Source organism: Rhododendron vialii, chromosome 4a (assembly GCF_030253575.1).
Source record: "Rhododendron vialii isolate Sample 1 chromosome 4a, ASM3025357v1".
NCBI classification, from domain to species: domain Eukaryota; kingdom Viridiplantae; phylum Streptophyta; class Magnoliopsida; order Ericales; family Ericaceae; genus Rhododendron; species Rhododendron vialii.
Genome location: NC_080560.1, coordinates 18,346,575 through 18,364,225, shown reverse-complemented (window position 1 = coordinate 18,364,225; position 17,651 = coordinate 18,346,575). Strand labels below are relative to the sequence as shown.

General features: G+C 36.4%; 1 protein-coding gene across 1 annotated transcript; it reads left to right on the top strand.

Moving 5' to 3' along the window:
• The first annotated feature begins 13,170 nt into the window (after positions 1 to 13,170).
• LOC131323762 (uncharacterized) lies at positions 13,171 to 14,331 on the top strand. Its single transcript, XM_058355607.1, has one exon. It carries the CDS (start codon positions 13,171 to 13,173, stop codon positions 14,329 to 14,331), a length of 1,161 nt encoding a protein of 386 aa, XP_058211590.1.
• Positions 14,332 to 17,651: the final 3,320 nt, after the last annotated feature.

Below are 17,651 nucleotides of genomic sequence, written 5' to 3'. Positions count from 1 at the left end.
ATGAATATCAAACTCCTCTTCATTGAATTTGAATCCACAATCTCACAGTACTTTAGTCGTGCAAAACAAACGATATATGATGTCGAATGATGCGGGTGTGTTTTGACCTATCCTGATGGGCTTTTTGTCGAAGAGTTATTGCTGGTTTTGGCTCCATAAATATGATTCCAATCAATCCAATGCTTACCCTGACTGCTGCTCTTTAGAATGGTTGGTTGATGTGGATATAGATACACCTTACACGGAAGAAATGCTACTGGAAGTTCTTTTTTATTTTTATATTTGGTACCTGTAGTTTGGACCTTGTAAGCTTGTCTCTTCTCAACTTCTTGTTGGAAGTTTTTCCTTTCCCCTCTCTTTCTCCTCTTTCTTTCTTTCTTTCCTCTCTTCTTTTCCCTCGATGTACCAATTGTCGAGTTTATCCTTAATAATATTTTTGCTATTTCAAAAAAAAAAAAAAAACGCTAGGCCAACTATCTTGAATCTAAGGATAGGTTTTTTTTTTTTTTTGTCATTCGTTAATTTTAATCTACACTATCATAGGAGAGTTGGGGGAGGGTATTGGACGCGTGCAAAGAAGAACTTTACCTTAGGAATATTAATTCACTTTTTTTTTTTTTTTGAAAGGGAATATTTATATTACTGCACTTTGATTACAAAAAAGGAGGAGAGGAAGAGTTGAAAAAAGGAGTTGACGTGGTGGACACTAACACGCACCACGTTATTGGCCAAGCCATGCAATTGTAGGACCTAAAACCAGAAATCTAATTTAATTCCACCATATAAATTTTGATTCCAATATTCCCAACAAATAAACATCACCTTTATCTTCCAAATTCCAGAAAGGCACCTAGACTCGAATTTATGCTCTTATAATATAATTAGGCTCTTCAGTTTGATATGATGCCTAGTGGAAAAAAGTGTGGCGCCGGAGTATTGTGTTCTTTTTTAATGTTCTTTCTGTGGCTCAGAGAAACTCATTCCACCAAATACCATATATGCAAAAGGAAAACAAAAGGCAGAACAAAAGCAAACACTTGTTCATTTGGTTTCATTTCAGAAATATTCTCTCCAAATTTTTTTACTATTTCGTCATCTGTGTTTTTTTCATTTTTAGTGATTTTTTTTATAATCAAATTCACTACTTATTTTTTACTTTGTGGATGCATATAGCGTACTTCTATTCGAAAAGTCAAAAAATTAGTGACAATGTTAAAAAAATAACTAACGACGAAAAAATACGCAAACCTGTAAACAATTTTTTTCTCAACGCTGACAACCAAAAATATATATGATCTCAAAGCATATCTTTACGTAGTGCTGCTGTTTTCTGTTTAATTTTCCCCAATTACAAATGTTCTCGGATACTCCTATTGGTTCTGTGAATAAAATAGTACTGTAGAAATTTAAGCAAAAATATTCTTCTACCGAACTTGGAGGTTCATCTTCAACTCAGGTACAATAATTAAAATTAATGCATAGTAGCCAGCGTATATTGACTTTGAGTTTCGGCAGAATAAAGGTTCGGTCAACTTGGCCACCATACATATGTGCGTGCGTATGCTTGTATCAATGCATTTGTACGTGCATGAGCGCGCAAAGTGCATTAATTTGTATGTGCACGAGAGAGAGCACGGTCGGCCATGGGCATAAGCCCACCAGGCGACCGCTTAGGGTCTCTCATTTTGGGCCAAATAATAGGGTCCCCAAACAATAATATATAATAAATATTATATGTTTCAACAATTTAAATTTTACAAGAAGGCTAACGTAGCTTGGTGGTAAAGACGTGTGAGCATGGGGCATGGGATCCTGAGTTGTACAACAAAAAAGTTGCTGAAAACCAAGCTTTGGAGTTTTGAACCCATAACCTTTGGAACCGGAACTGAAAATCACTACAACAACTTTGCCACTGGACCACAAGGCTAGGTTGTCATCTATATTGAACAACTAATAAATATAGTAAAAAATGAAAGGCCCCATTTTAAAATCCTATCTAGGGTCTTGGAGATCTTAGGACCGGGCCTAAGAGAGAGCGCGAGTGAGCGTGTGTATCAATGCATTAGTATGTGTTTATGTGCACAAGTAGAGACAACCTCTAATTAAAGTTCGAAGTGTGGCTGGTTTATGCTCTTGATGATTTTTAAAATTTTAGGAGCACCTCCTATTTTTGCAGCCCTTATAGTAGTCCAACAAAATAGGGTCCCGTCTTTAAATTTCACTTTAGGCCTCCGAAAAGTTTGGCCACTTGTGTATGGAGAGAGAGAGAGAGAGAGAGAGAGAGAGAGAGAGATATGCACTAAAAAACAGCTAGATACGGTTAAAAAACAAATACTCCGTACTCCATTCCGTCCGAAATTGTTGGTTCTTTTTTACTATTTGAGACCTTTCAAAATATTGTTTATATTGTTCATTTATGAATATCTTTCACTTTCAATATGGATTAGATCTTGTTTGCTAGATCCCAATTAGTTTTATTAAACAAAGTTTTTGGAATCATTGTAAATATTATTTTGTAAAATATAGATAATAATATTTTGAGTAGATGATCACTATCTAAAAGGACTAGCTAGCAATTTGGTACGGAGGTAGAAGATGTTTAATAGGTACTCATCTTGCCATCTTGGGCTCTCTTGGTATTCATGGTAAATGGGTTCTTGCTCGTGATCATTATTATGAATTTTCTGTTATCGAATCATTTCGGTTTGAATCGGTAAATATTGTTCCGAACAAAATATATTCTACTCGTTAAAATGTCAGTACATCTCACATATAATGATTAGAGAGAGAGAGAGAGAGAGAGAGAGAGAGAGAGAGAGAGAGAGAGAGAGAGAGAGAGAGAGAGAGAGAGAGAGAGAGAGAGAGAGAGAGAGAGAGAGAGAGAGAGAGAGAGCCCAAAGGAGTGGCACACAGATAGTCATACAAAAAGCCTATGCACAGAGAGATCACTCTAAAATCAATGTGAATAAATCAAAAATATGATCTTGTTTGTCAAAATTTAAAATAAATTAAAACAATGAAGTTTACAGTTTTGTTCACTTCTCTTGGAACCAACACTTTTCTCTCAGCACAATTTTCATTAAATTTTCTCTCTACTTATTGCCCTCATCTCTCTATCTTTATATCTCGACTTACCACCTAAAAAGCTCCCTCAAAATATTGAACATTTTGGAAAATACGGGATTTGAACATGAAGTGAAGTAACGATCAAAAAAGGGGGGGGGGGAAAGGAAGTGAAGTAAGAACAATTTTGGAAAATATAGGATTTGAACAGGAACAATTACCGAATCTGACAAAAAATGAATTTTTTTTTTTTTTGAAAAAGAGAACATAAACAAAATGTTTTCAAAAACTGCCCAAAACAAGAAGATAAATACGGGAAAAAGTTGATTCTGCTCAAAGTGAAAATAGGCACAAAAAAAAGAAGAAGCAAATTTTCGAAGTGAGAGAAAAAGATACTTGTAGCTAGCATGCAAAGCCAAACGAAAGAAGAAGTGAAAGAATTTCAACACACACCAACCAAAACATTATAAACACGAGGCATGCATGTCGGTGGGTACTGGGTGGGTTGTGGGGGGGGGGGGTGGACCATTAATTCTTAGGAGGCTGAGATCGATAGCACATCCAAATTCGATCAACAGCCACAGAAACATATGTACCATCCAAAAAAAACATAAACCATATATATATATATATATATATATATATATATATATATATATATATATATATATATATATATATATATATATACAGTTCCCATCTGGTAGGGACGTCCGCATTTTTATAAAATGCGGACTTCTTTTTTGAGCCGTTGGATCTCATTCAACAGCTGGGATTTTAAAGGAGAGCTCGCGGGTCAAAATCGCCCATGAATCAGGTAAAATGGTTACCGGGTCAACCGGATCCCCACACGCGGATCCTCCTTTTTCTTTTCCACAGCTTCCAGTGGAAGCTTTGCTTCAAAGTTCGAACGAGAGAGAGAGATTGAGGGAAATTTGAACGACGAAGAAGAGAAGAGCGACGACGAACGACGACTAAGAAATCGACTTGGTCTCTCTCTCTCGCTCTGGGTTTTTTTTCTTCTTCAAATCGACTAAGAAATCGACTACGTTTTTTTTTTCTTCAGATCGACAAATAAGAACGACGAAGAAGAAGAGGACGACGACGACGAAGGGAACGATTGAAGGTATTTCTCTCACTCCCTCTCTCTCTCTTTGGCTTCGAATCTGTATATTTCAAGTTAGGGTTTTGCAACTTACATGGTACGACCACGACGAACAAGGACGACGAAGACTCGACCTTCGTCGAGGTATCTCTCTCTCTTTCTCGGTCAATCTGTTCAACCCCCAATTTTTAGGGTTTTTTTTTTCTTTCGAAAATCTGATTTTTTTTTCCAACAAGAACAATCCTTTTCCCCTTGCAAATCTGATAATCTGATTTTTGTTTCGAAAAGCTGATTTTGTTTGAAATTAGTTCAAGTTAGGACTTGTTCAAGTTAGACAAAATGTATAGTTAGGGTTTCTTCGAGTTAGGACTTGTTGAAGTTAGATTTTTCAAAAATTGATATTTTAAAGATCTAGAAAATTGGTATTGATTGGGTTTTCGTAAAGAAATATCACCTCTTTTCTTCGGTTTTCGTTGTCCCCTATACTCGTTCAACTAAATGAACAAGGAAGAACTACTCTGATTATTAGGAAACAGAATTGTTCTAGGCTTTGCATGGAGATGAAGATCACGAGGAGAATGTAGAGGAGATGAGTTGCATGCTGATATACTGTGAAACTTGGGTTCTTACTTGGTTTATTGATTAAGCTTCTCCTATCCAGATCAATTAGCTATATTGTAGTTTGGTAGATATGTGTAGATAGTCATGGAAATCAGTGATATTGTAGTCTTCAATCCAACCTTTTTCGTTCTGAAGTTTAATGGATCTTTCCGTGCTGATTTGTACAGAAACAAGTTTTGGATTGGCACTATTTCTCTAATTTTACTTAGACGTGCACAGTTGGCATGGCTTCCGCTTCTTCAAATGCCACATTTGGATGGGCGTGGGGGTCTTGTGCTTGTGGATTTGGTGAATGCATCCCCACCAATGCTGGTTGCAGAACGCATGTTAACCATAGAAAATGCAGTCCGTGTTGTAATAGTTATTCCGGTGCCAAGCAGCATTGCAGAATGCGGTTGCAGAGCAATCCAGTCATCTTCGAAGTAATCTACAAAGAAATCTAGGAACAAACAGGGGAATAGAACCAGAATTCTTCAGAAATAGAGTTGATTCATTTGTACTCTGTAGTTTTTATTTGAAACCATTAGATTGGTAAAAACGGTTGAAAGTGAATCTATCTTTTGTATTCTTTTCTTTTCTTGTGTTTTTATTTTCCTTCCCTTTTGGATGAGCAGAGTGTTGTATCTACTAGTTGTTGTTTTTTTCGAAAAACTTATCTACTAGTATAGACACATGTTTTTTAAAGCAGCGGATGCAAATGAGACAAAGGTGTTTGTGTAAATTTAGAGTGGCATCGTGGTTCTTTTTTCGTACGAAATTTTATGTTTGTGTTTGGCCTATATTTTTAGTTTGAGGGAAAAGGATGAGCTGATTTTTATGTTTGATTATGCCCTTGTTTTCTTGTACATCTGGGTTATGCAACATTTTTATCTTTGAGTTTTGCTACTTGCACAGCTTATGTGCTCAAGGTTGGACACCCTAAGGGATTGATCATAAGCTTTCTTTTACTTGTACTCCAAATGCCTTCTTCTCTTACTACGAGCAAGAAAGGAGCAATACTCCGTACATGTTTTATCTCTCTAGTATGACAAACATGTTTTTACTTATCTGCATTGTCACTAAAGCTCCCAAATTAAATCATTGCACACAAAGAGAATGGACCTTCCACAAACTGCTGGAAATAATTCACAAAATGGTGCAGGACCCATGTTCCCTGAAGAATTGTTCACCATCAAATGACAAACAGTTTCCAACAGCAGTTTACTTGTCTTGGGAAAGTGTAAGGCCAACAGCAATTTACATGTCTATATATGCTTTGATCTTAGGAAGGTTTGTTTTGTTGATAAAAGCAAAAATTGGTTCCGTTGATGTTGGTAATTAGAAATGTGTGGACTCAGCTTGCTTTAGCAACCATAAAATAATGTAGGCATGCAATGGTACCGATACAAATATACGACAGGACACGACACGATACGGATACGCCGACGTGACACGGATACAATCACACGTTATTGTTCGACACACTTGCGATACGCATAAGAGTTCCATAAAAATTAATGAGAACTGTATACTCTATAGTAAACTCAAGTAGCCGCTGCCTCGTTTCATATTACACAACAAAATAACAAAGTTCAAGTGGGAACATTGCCCATCAGCACAAAAGAAAGAGTTCAAAAGCTTGAACTAGCCTAATTACAGAAATCAAATCCGGATTTTTACTGGTTCCCTAATGTAGTACAAAGTTTTTTTCCCCACCAATTTTTGCTATGCATCAACAAAACAAGTTCTTTGGGATATCGTGGCCTTGGTTTGTGAGCTTTCCAACTCCAACACCTACAAATAAGCTAAGCTTGTGAGCTTTCCAACTCCAACACCTGTAAATAAGATCAGCAAAAGAACCAACACATTCAGACTAGTATCAGCAAAGAAAACCAACACCAAGCATAGAATGGAAGGCATTTGATCCATTCATCTTCAATCTAGAATCCAAAACAATGCCAAAATCAAACTTATCCATAAAAAATCAGCGTTACAAGTGAAAGAGTCACAAGTCAGAAATTCAATATTTGTCCAATAGCTATGGCAACCACTTCTCACAGTCAGCTTTGGACAAGGTGACTCGAAAAAAAACCAAACATGACACATTCCTAACTTCAGGAAAATGTCACCCCATCTGAACTCCAAAAAGAATATGACTACATACATAAATCTACCTACGGCCGGCGCATACATATGTAAAATCGCAAAATTGTAAATCTCTCTCAGCAGTTGTACTGGAAACCAAGTTCATCAATAGAGTTACAACTTTTGCCTCCATTTTCAGTGTCTAATACAAATGGCTACACCATTTACATAGCATTCAGATAATTTACAAAAGGAACCGAGCATCATTGCTTCTGGAAAAAAAATTACAAAAGGAACCGAGCATCATTTTTAGTGTCTAATACAAATGGCTACACCATTTACATAGCATTCAGATAATTTACAAAAGGAACCGAGCATCATTGCTTTTGGAAAAAAAATTTCTGAAAATTTTTTCAGCTTCTAAAATACCCATTCTCAAAAAAGATCCAAAAAAGAGATAACAAGCCTCAACAAATGGGTATTTTACAACTCTGTTATTTTTTTTTTTCGAGTTACATTTTTTGGAAAAAAGAAGAAGATCCGTGGTGGTAGCTTCTAAAATACCCATCCTCGAAAGGAAAAAAAAAGATCCAACAAGAGATAACAAGCCTCAACAAACGGCGAGCAAACTCTTTGTCTGTCTGTTATTCTTATTTTTTTCCTAGTTACATTTTTTGAAAAAAAAAATATAGAGATCGAGAGAGAGAGGAGAAGAGAAGAGAAGTCATCCTCTAGTCATTCCTCTTCTTCTTCGATCGATCTGTTCGTGTTAACTGAAAAAACTCAAATCGGACAAAACTCTAATCAGATTTCGAACGAACGAGAGAGAGAGAGAGAGAGAGAGAGAGGGAGAGAGAGAGAGAGAGAGAGAGAGAGAGAGAGGGAGAGATACCTTCGTCGGTCGTCATTCGTCGATCGTCGGTCGTCTCTCGAATCGCCCTCAATCTCTCTCTCTCTCTCTCTCTCTTTCTCTCTCTCTCTCTCTCTCCGTTGGAAGCAGAATGAAAGCTTAAGCTGGGAAAAGAAAAGGATCCGCGTGTGGGGATCCGGTTGACCCGGTAACCATTTTACCCGACTCATGGGCAATTTTGACTCGCGAGCTCTACTTTAAAATCCCAGCCGTTGGATGAGATCCAACGGCTCAAAAAAGAAGTCCGCATTTTACAAAAATATGGACGTCCCTACCAAATGGGAACTGTATATGGGTTTCGGTGATGGATCTCGCATTTTTTTAAAATGCGGGACTCCCCTTCCCGATTGAATTTCGATGATCCGAGCCGCTCAAAGTGATCAGAACGTGATTTTAAGGGTTCCCTCTAAAAATCAGCAAAAAAAATGACCGGGGAGGGCTTCATCCGAGCAGTTTTCATTAAACGGTTCAAAAAAAACTGCTCGGATGAAGCCCTTCCCGGTCATTTTTTTCGCTGATTTCTTGCGAGGATCCTTAAAATCACGTTCTGCACACATTGAACGGTTCGGATTTTCAAAATTTGATCGAAAAATGAAAGTCCCGCATTTTAACAAAGTGAGGGATCCCTCACTTGATAATTTGTGTGTGTGTGTGTGTATATATATATATATATATATATATATATATATATATATATATCCATGTGCTGCTTCAAAGACATGCATACCAATTCTGCACAACGAAAATGAAATGATAGAGTATATTGCAAAGACCCAAAAGTACTAGTAGTAAGTGGAAGAAATTAATTAAAGCAACAACTTCAGCAATTTTTGGACACCTAACATGTCTTAACCGAGATATATAAAACATGAGACTCTTTCTAGTTTAATTAATGCCTCACTAGTTTAATTAGCAAAAAAACAACTTTAATTAATTGCTAGCACTACACCCACTTACACCAATCACTCCCCTATACTAACATATATGAGTGGTGGGTCTTGCGCGCCCACACTAGCACCTCCAGTTCGTGCAGGATCCATCACTCATGTGAGTGTGGATGTTTAAGTGGGTGTGTATTTCTAGAATTATTGTTAGTAAAATTAAAGTATCCTTCACTATAACCTCTAGATTAATTATGTGTTGTGGTCTTTGTAATCCATTTTGTTTAACAATCTCAACAAAATAGAATGAACATTTTGTGGTGGTCTTCGACAAGAATGGGCTTTTTTGTACGAATGGTCCCCAATGTATTAGAGAAATGTCAATTTGGTTCCCAGTATACAAATTGCGTCTATTACGTCCCCAATATTTACAATGTGTATTTAAATGGTCCTTGAGACTAACTCTGTTCATACTCACCGTTAAACACAGGTATTTTCGGAACGTCATCTTTAGACAAGTATTGCCCCACACAACTCCATCTTCAACCACAAAACCATAGCCCTATCCAACCCCAAGCCACCCAGGCTCCCAACCCATCGTTCTCTCTCTCCCCCCCCCCCCCCCCCCCCCCCCCTCTCTCTCTCTCTCTCTCTCTCTCTCTCTCTCTCTCTCTCTCTCCACTATTTTCGGAGCAAACTACTAATCGCCCCCCCCCCCCCCCCCCCGGTGTCAGGCCCCCCCCCACTGACACTGCCCTCCTTTCCACTTTTACCCTCTCTCTCTCTCCCTCCGTCCCTCCTTCCGTCCCAGCACTCTCATCTCCTCTCATATTTGATTTATCTGTTATAAAATTTTAAATACTAATAATTTATTTTTCACGTATTTTTTTAATAAATTTATATTTTTAAAATCTACTCAACGAAATCTATCAAACAAGCCTAATATTGATGGTAAAATAATATAAAACGAAAAAATTATATTTTTTACGTAATTTAAACTATCTAAAGAGGTTGAAAAATATGTTCCAAATTTCAATCCGTTTTTACGTAGTTTAATTATGACCATTTAGAATAAAATGAGCAGAAAACTGAAATCTTTCCACCCGTTTAAACAGATTGAAATTTGGAACACTTAATTTTTTTTAACATTTTTAGACGGTTTATATATAAAAAAATAGTTAAAAAATTAAGTGTTCCAAATTTAAATCCGCTTGAACCGGTAGAAAGATTTTAGTTTCCTGATCATTTTATCCTAAATGGCCATAATTAAATTTTGACTCTAGAACTCTCGTTGATAAGCCCTAAGAGATATTTGATTCTAAAAGGTCAAAATTTCATTATGACCATTTAAGATAAAATGAAAAAAAAAACAAGATCTTTCCACCGATTGAACCGGATTGAAAATCGGAACACTAAAATAATTTTAAATAAATAAAAAAGAAAAAAGATACAGAATATAAATATTATTAATTAAATAAAAAAATAACAAATTAATTGCAACGGTTGAAAAGTTGGACAGTTGGACGTTGTTAACATTTTTATACAGTTTATATATTAAAAAAATAGTTAAAAAATTAAGTATTCCAAATTTAAATCCGCTTGAACCGGTAGAAAGATTTTAGTTTCCTGATCATTTTATCCTAAATGGCCATAATTAAATTTTGACTCTAGGACTCTCGTTGATAAGCCCTAAGAGATATTTGATTCTAAAATGTCAAAATTTCATTATGACCATTTAAGATAAAATGAAAAAAAAAAAACAAAATCTTTCCATCGATTGAACCGGATTGAAAATCGGAACACTAAAATAATTTTAAATAAATAAATAAATAAAAAGATACAAAGTATAAATTTATTAATTAAATAAAAAAATAACAAATTAATTGCAACGGTTGAAAGTTGTACGTTATTAACATTTTTATACAGTTTATATATTAAAAAAATAGTTAAAAAATTAAGTGTTCCAAATTTAAATCCGCTTGAACCGGTAGAAAAATTTTAGTTTCCTGATCATTTTATCCTAAATGGCCATAATTAAATTTTGACTCTAGGACTCTCGTTGATAAGCCCTAAGAGATATTTGATTCCAAAAGGTCAAAATTTCATTATGACCATTTAAGATAAAATGAAAAAAAAGATAAGATCTTTCCACCGATTGAACCGGATTGAAAATCGGAACACTAAAATAATTTTAAATAAATAAAAAAGAAAAAAGATACATAGTATAAATATTATTAATTAAATAAAAAAATAACAAATTAATTGCAACGGTTGAAAGTTGTACGTTATTAACATTTTTATACAGTTTATATATTAAAAAAATAGTTAAAAATTTAAGTGTTCCAAATTTAAATCCGCTTGAACCGGTAGAAAGATTTTAGTTTCCTGATCATTTTATCCTAAATGGCTATAATTAAATTTTGACTTTAGGACTCTCGTTGATAAGCCCTAAGAGATATTTGATTCTAAAAGGTCAAAATTTCATTATGACCATTTAAGATAAAATGAAAAAAAAAAACAAGATCTTTCCACCGATTGAACCGGATTGAAAATCGGAACACTAAAATAATTTTAAATAAATAAAAAAGAAAAAAGATACATAGTATAAATATTATTAATTAAATAAAAAATAACAAATTAATTGCAACGGTTGAAAGTTGAAAGTTGGAAGTTGCTATTGTTGAAAGTTGCAACAGTTGGCAGTCTGAAGTTGTAAAAAAATTAATTGCGGTTCAAAAGTCCTTCTGAAGTTGGTAAAAAATTAATTGTACGATTGGTTGAAAAGCCCGTTGTAAATTCGACAGTAACGCCTATATAATCAGTTCTATATATTTACTTGTGTATGTCTTGACCTATATATTCACACTTACTCTCATTCACCACATTCTTAAAATTTTCTCAACTTTCATTTCATTTTCGTAATTCATAGAAGAACATTATGGATCAATGCAATTTTTCATTTTCGGATAGTTGGTCAGTTGGAAACAATGTTATGAATGATGTTTCGTGTGGGGAGAGCAGCTCCTACGTTGGGCGAGATTACACAGCCGAATTTACGACTGATCAGGTTAGTTAGTACGTATTTGTTGTTATTATACATATTTGTTACTTATTTTGAAAGTAGGCTGCATAATGTTTTGTTTATACGTATTCATTTTTTTTTGTTATAGATATTTGAAACTAGAGCTGTGATGGTAGATTGGGTGCGAAGAGTTGGAAAGGAAAATGGTTTTGTGATTGTTATAAGTAAATCTGCTAGTATAAAGGGCAACAAGATGCCGAAATGCATTTTTATTTGTGAAAGGGGAGGATTGTACAGACCGCCACCGGAAGGGCATTAAATGCAAAGGATTACTGGAACTAAAAAATGTGATTGCCCGTTTAAGCTGCGAGGTGTACCACAACCTCCAGACGGTGTCATGTGGAGTTTGAAGGTTGTTAAAGGTTTTCATAACCATGAACCAGCTGAAAGTTTTGAGGGACATGAGTACCCGTCAAGGTTAACCCCAATCCAGCAACAATTAGTTCGTGACATGTCTAGCAGTACCGCGCCTCGAGAAATTCTTAATTTCCTGAGACAACAAGACTCGTCAATTAGTACAGGAATCAGGAGTATTTACAATGTGAAGGCACAATATAAGAAAGAACAACTAGGGGGTCTATCTCATATTGGGTACGTCTTGAATGAATTAAAGGAGAAAAATTACATTTACGACTATCATACAAATGAACACACCAACGAAATCACAGATATTCTTTGGGTTCATCCTAGAAGCCTAGAGCTATCTGTCAATTTTCCGTCCGTGTTGATTATTGATGCGACATACAAGAGTAATGAGTATCGAATTCCACTCTTGGAAGTTGTGGGTATCACATCCACAATGAAAACTTACTCTCTTATGTTTGCATATTTGAATAATGAGACAAAAGAACGACTGATATGGGCATTGGATACTTTAAAGAGATGGATGATTGGAAAAGGGGCAGCGTTGCCATCGGTGGTTGTTTCAGATAGGGATCTGGCACTTCTTGGCGCCATTGAAATATGTTTTCCCTTCGCACAACACATCCTTTGTATTTGGCACATAAATCAGTGTGTAATAAAGAAGTGCAGCCCTATGCTTGGTACGAGGTGGGACGAATTTTCAGAGGCATGGCAGTTGCTTATTCATTCATCGACACCGATGTCTTTGCAACAGAGGTGGAATGCCATGTGCGAAAAGTTTGAGCAATACTCTAATGCCATGCAATACCTTTGGGACACATGGTTAGGTCCTTACAAAGAGCGATTTATTGCAGCATATATAAACCAATTTATGCACCTTGGGAGCAATTCAAGCCAAAGGTAACTTTCCTATAGTCATTGTACATTTTACTGTCTTGCACTAAGTAATACTTTATATAACTTTCTTATTTAACATAGTATATTATTAAATTGTAGGGCAGAGTCTGCGCATGCGAGGCTCAAACGATATTTGGGAGATACCATGTCCTCGCTTTAAACATCTTTTCAGAAAATAGAAAAGATGTTGACCAGTCAATTCGGGGATATTCAGGGATCATTCCAAAAATCTCTCAACATTTCACGACACATACATCTACATGAAGGCATTTATAGTGAAATCAGAGGCCGCATTTCATTACAGGCAATGAATTTGATCCATAAGCAGGCACAACGCACTGAAAACGAAGCCGGCCTTTGCTTTTGTAAGATCAAAAGGACACACGGATTGCCATGCTTTCACGATATTGCACTTTATCGTTCTGTGGATAGACCAATTCCGCTAAGCTCTATCCACCCTCACTGGAGTACATTGTCCATGCACGCTCAGAGGCATACTGATGAAGGAGCACGATCCGACAGGGCAGCTCATCTTATTGAAAGATTAAATGAAATGGATTCCGACAGTCGAGAGTCTATGATAGACAGGTTTCTTGATATGGCGGATCCATCTCGTTGCACAGTTCGACCTCCAGCATACAACACAGAACACAGGGGTCGACCTACAGGCAGGGATGAGCAGAATAGAGGTCGTATACCTTCCTTCACAGTATCCCCTTCAGAATCTCGAGACTCACGTATTCCAACATCACAAGGGAGCAATAGGAGGGATCACCTCGTTCAGAAATTTCCTCAGCAGTATCAGCGTTATATTTCCCACTGTGTTGACGTTCGAGCTGATGGTCATTGTGGCTTTAGGGCGATAGCCGCGCAACTCTATGGTTCTGAAGATGAATGGGCTCAAGTACGACAGGACCTTATCCAACAGATTGAACAAAATAGGGTCATGTACGATCAGGTTTATCCAGAACGTAATTATGTATCACAGATGCTACAAAGACTTCGTTGCTTCCAGCCATCGGCACCAGAGGATCATTGGATGGATTCTATATCATTGGGACTTGTCATCGCATCAACGTACAACGTTGTACTACATACATTCGATATGATTGCTTCGAGTTGTTTCACTCACTTGCCGTTGAGCTCCCATCCGGTTCCATTAGAAGCGCGCACACATATAGCTATTGGCCGTGTTAATGGCAATCACTTCGTGCAAGTTTCCCTATACCGTCATTACCCTGTACCACCCATCATCATATGGTGGAGGCCAAATGCATCAAATGAAGCACAAGGATGGGCTCATCCTTATGAAACACGTCTCCAATTGTGGTACGAAGTGATGTAGATAGATCCGCCGGGACGACAACCACAATTTGGCGGAAATATTGATTAAATTTGTGCATTTATTTATGTTCATGTATTGATTCTATATACTTAATTATGATTAAATGAATTTCGATTTCAGTTTACATTATTGATTGTTCAGAGAAATATAAAGTAAATTTAAGTGAATACAACATACATAATTTATTTAAAAACTCAAATCTAGAAGTTTCAAAAAATGAATGACAAAAAAAAGAAGATAATATATTGGGCCCAAAAAAATTATTTAATATTTCATGTTCAATATTAGACTTGTTTGATAGATTTCGTTGAGTAGATTTCAAATATATAAAATTTATTTACAAAAAAATTTGATTTCAACATTTTCAGACAGTTTATATATTAAAAAATATGATTAAAAAATTAAGTTTTCCAAATTTCAATCCGTTTGAATAGATGAAAATATATTATTATTCTGATCATTTTATCCTAAATGGTCATAATTATATTTTGACTTTAGGGCTCTCGTTTTTTAACCCTAAGAGATATTTAATCAACGAGAGCACCATATTCAAAATTTAATTATGACCATTTAGGATAAAATAATAAGAAAACTAAAACTTTTTCACTGGTTCAAACGGATTGAAATTTGGAACACTTAATTTTTCAAACTTTTGATACATTTTAAAGTACCACAAAAATATAATTTTTCTGTTTTACATTATTTCACTATCGATATTAGGCTCGTTTGATAGGTTTCATTGAGTAGATTTCAAAAATATATAATTTATTTAAAAAAACAGGTAAAAAAAATTATTAGCATAAAAAAATAAAATAAGAGTGAAAGAATACGGGAAGAGAGAGAGAAAGAAAGAAAGCATGGGTAAAACGGAAAAATTCCCTGAATCGGTGTCAGACTCCCCTGACACGGGGGGGGGCAATTAACAGCTCTCTTTTCGGAACGTCATCTTTAGACAAGTATTGCCCCACACAACTCCATCTTCAACCACAAAACCCTAGCCCTATCCAACCCCAACCCACCCAGGCTCCCAGCCCATTGTAGTTTCTTCTCCCTCTCCCTCTCTCTCTCTCTCTCTCTCTCCACTACTCACACGTCGGGGACAGTGGAGCTTACACACAGATTGAAGACAATACCCGGATCCAGAGGAGCAGTTTTGAAGTGGATACATTTGGTTTTGATGCCACAGATTTCATTGTTTATTCTTTGGTTTGGAAAAACCTTTAGATAGAGATTTAGCACAAAGAAAATGATATACACTAATTTTTCTAATCTAATTGTTATTTATTGGCCAGACATTGACGAAAAGAAATGAAAGGGTTCTAACTTCAGTGCCAATTTATATTTTGTTAAAATGTTGGGGATTCCAAATCAGAGGAGGAGGACGAGGGCTTCGGCGACATCACCTTTGCCTCCTCCTTTTCCACCTCCGATCATATCAACGGCCCAAAACCCACCCTTTCCTCCTCCTCCTCCTCCTACTGGGGCAATTTCGTCAAATCTCCACTCCGATCCGCGCTCCCACTGGGATTTTCAACGCCCAGTCTTCTAGACCTTCGGACCCATTTAGGTTTTTCCCAGATCAATCTTGCTTGACGACTGAGTCAGCGCTGAGTCCAGAAAGACGCACTGGGTGAAGCCTAGAGGAACTCTGCCACTTTTGATTTTCATCGACATGGAACAGGAGGGGGATAAAATCAATCAAAGCTCTGATTTGTGCCATTGAAATTCGGAGAGAGAAAGAGGGTCAGTTATTGTGCTACTCTTATTATTTTTTGGGGTTCATTATTGTGCCATTTAAAGTGAGTTTGTAGGGAGAGAAATGAAGTTTGGGGAGAAAATGTGGGGAACTGGGTTTGGGGGTTTGAGGTTGAAGATGGAGTTGTGTGGAGTGATAGTTGTCTAAAGATGAAGTTTCGAAAATACCCCTGTGTTTAACGGTGAGCATGAATAGAGTTAGTCTTCTATGCATAACATGTGAGTTTCATGCAGAGTATATGATCAGCTCGAGATATCAAAGATGCTGACTTTGGAAATGTTCAACTACACATTTTGTACACAAAAATCCAATGCATGTACCAAAGTGTCAACTATCCGGCATTGGGGCTTCACTCGTTTAGAGGAATCTATACATAAATTTTGCCCCTTGCCCTTTTTCTGTCATGGTTTCAATTGCATCATATTAAAGAGGCTGAGGAATGAGGTCAGTTTAGTTCCTTCAACCATTTGTAGGCTGTCCAGCTTAGGGCCTGTTTCCAACAGCAAGTACAAGCACCACTTGCAATGAATGAATCTTCTTTACCAAGTCTAGTAAACGTTGTTTGCAATATTATGGCAAGCATGATGTGAAACTTGCAGGAGAGGATTTTCTTCTCTGTGTCAAGATAAGTGTAGACAGTACAAGAAAGTTAAGCATGTGTTGTGTTGAACTCAAACACTAATTTTTTTTTTTTTTATAACTCAAGTGTTCGGGCCACCTTAATTACTTGCACCTTGACTAATTCTGGTTTGCAATAATTTCCTCTAACAACCGGTTTATTGTAATTAAAGGTCTCCACCACAATGTTATTTAGTCGCTTCCTTGCTAGAAGAAGCAAATAAGATCCCCACTCTTAAATTGGTAAATCATGATATAAGCATTTTTTAAATCCTCTGTTCTCATTATCCTTGCCTCTATCCTCTATCCTATCATTCTTCTCGCTTGCATGCGAAACAGAGAAGGGTGAGTGGGAGAAGGATTTATTTGCCATTGAGTTTGATGAAAGTTCATTTTGTAGGAGCCCAAAAGCACAACTTAAGAAAGACCATTGTGCTCATGGTGCCCTCCACGAGTCCTACCTTAATGATACATCGTTCATTCTGTACATTTCGATATGCATATCGTGAACGCAAAAATAAAAATAGAAAAAGCAAATTTAGATGAGTGTCGGATCGGATCACACCAGGCAGTGTAATTGAATGATGTAAGTTGTTCATTTATATATACATCCCGGTTTGTAGAGGTCATTCATGCAACAATCTAGTGTTATGATGCTGTGTTTAGACGAGTTTTTGAGAAATTTTGTAGGGTTATGAGTGGTGAGAGAAATGAGAGTAATGATTGGAGAGAAATAGAGAGAGAAATGAGAATAATAACTGAAGATCTGGGTAGGTAATAATTAACAGTAGGGATAATGAGGCTCCGTTCTAGAAACCTTTCTTAAAAAATAAGCAGTTTATTTCATATTTTCAAACTAAAAAATAAAGTAATGAAAAATAATTTTTGGGTAAATTTCACTGACCTTTCCTGAGGTTTCTGACACGAACAGAAACCTCCCCTGAGG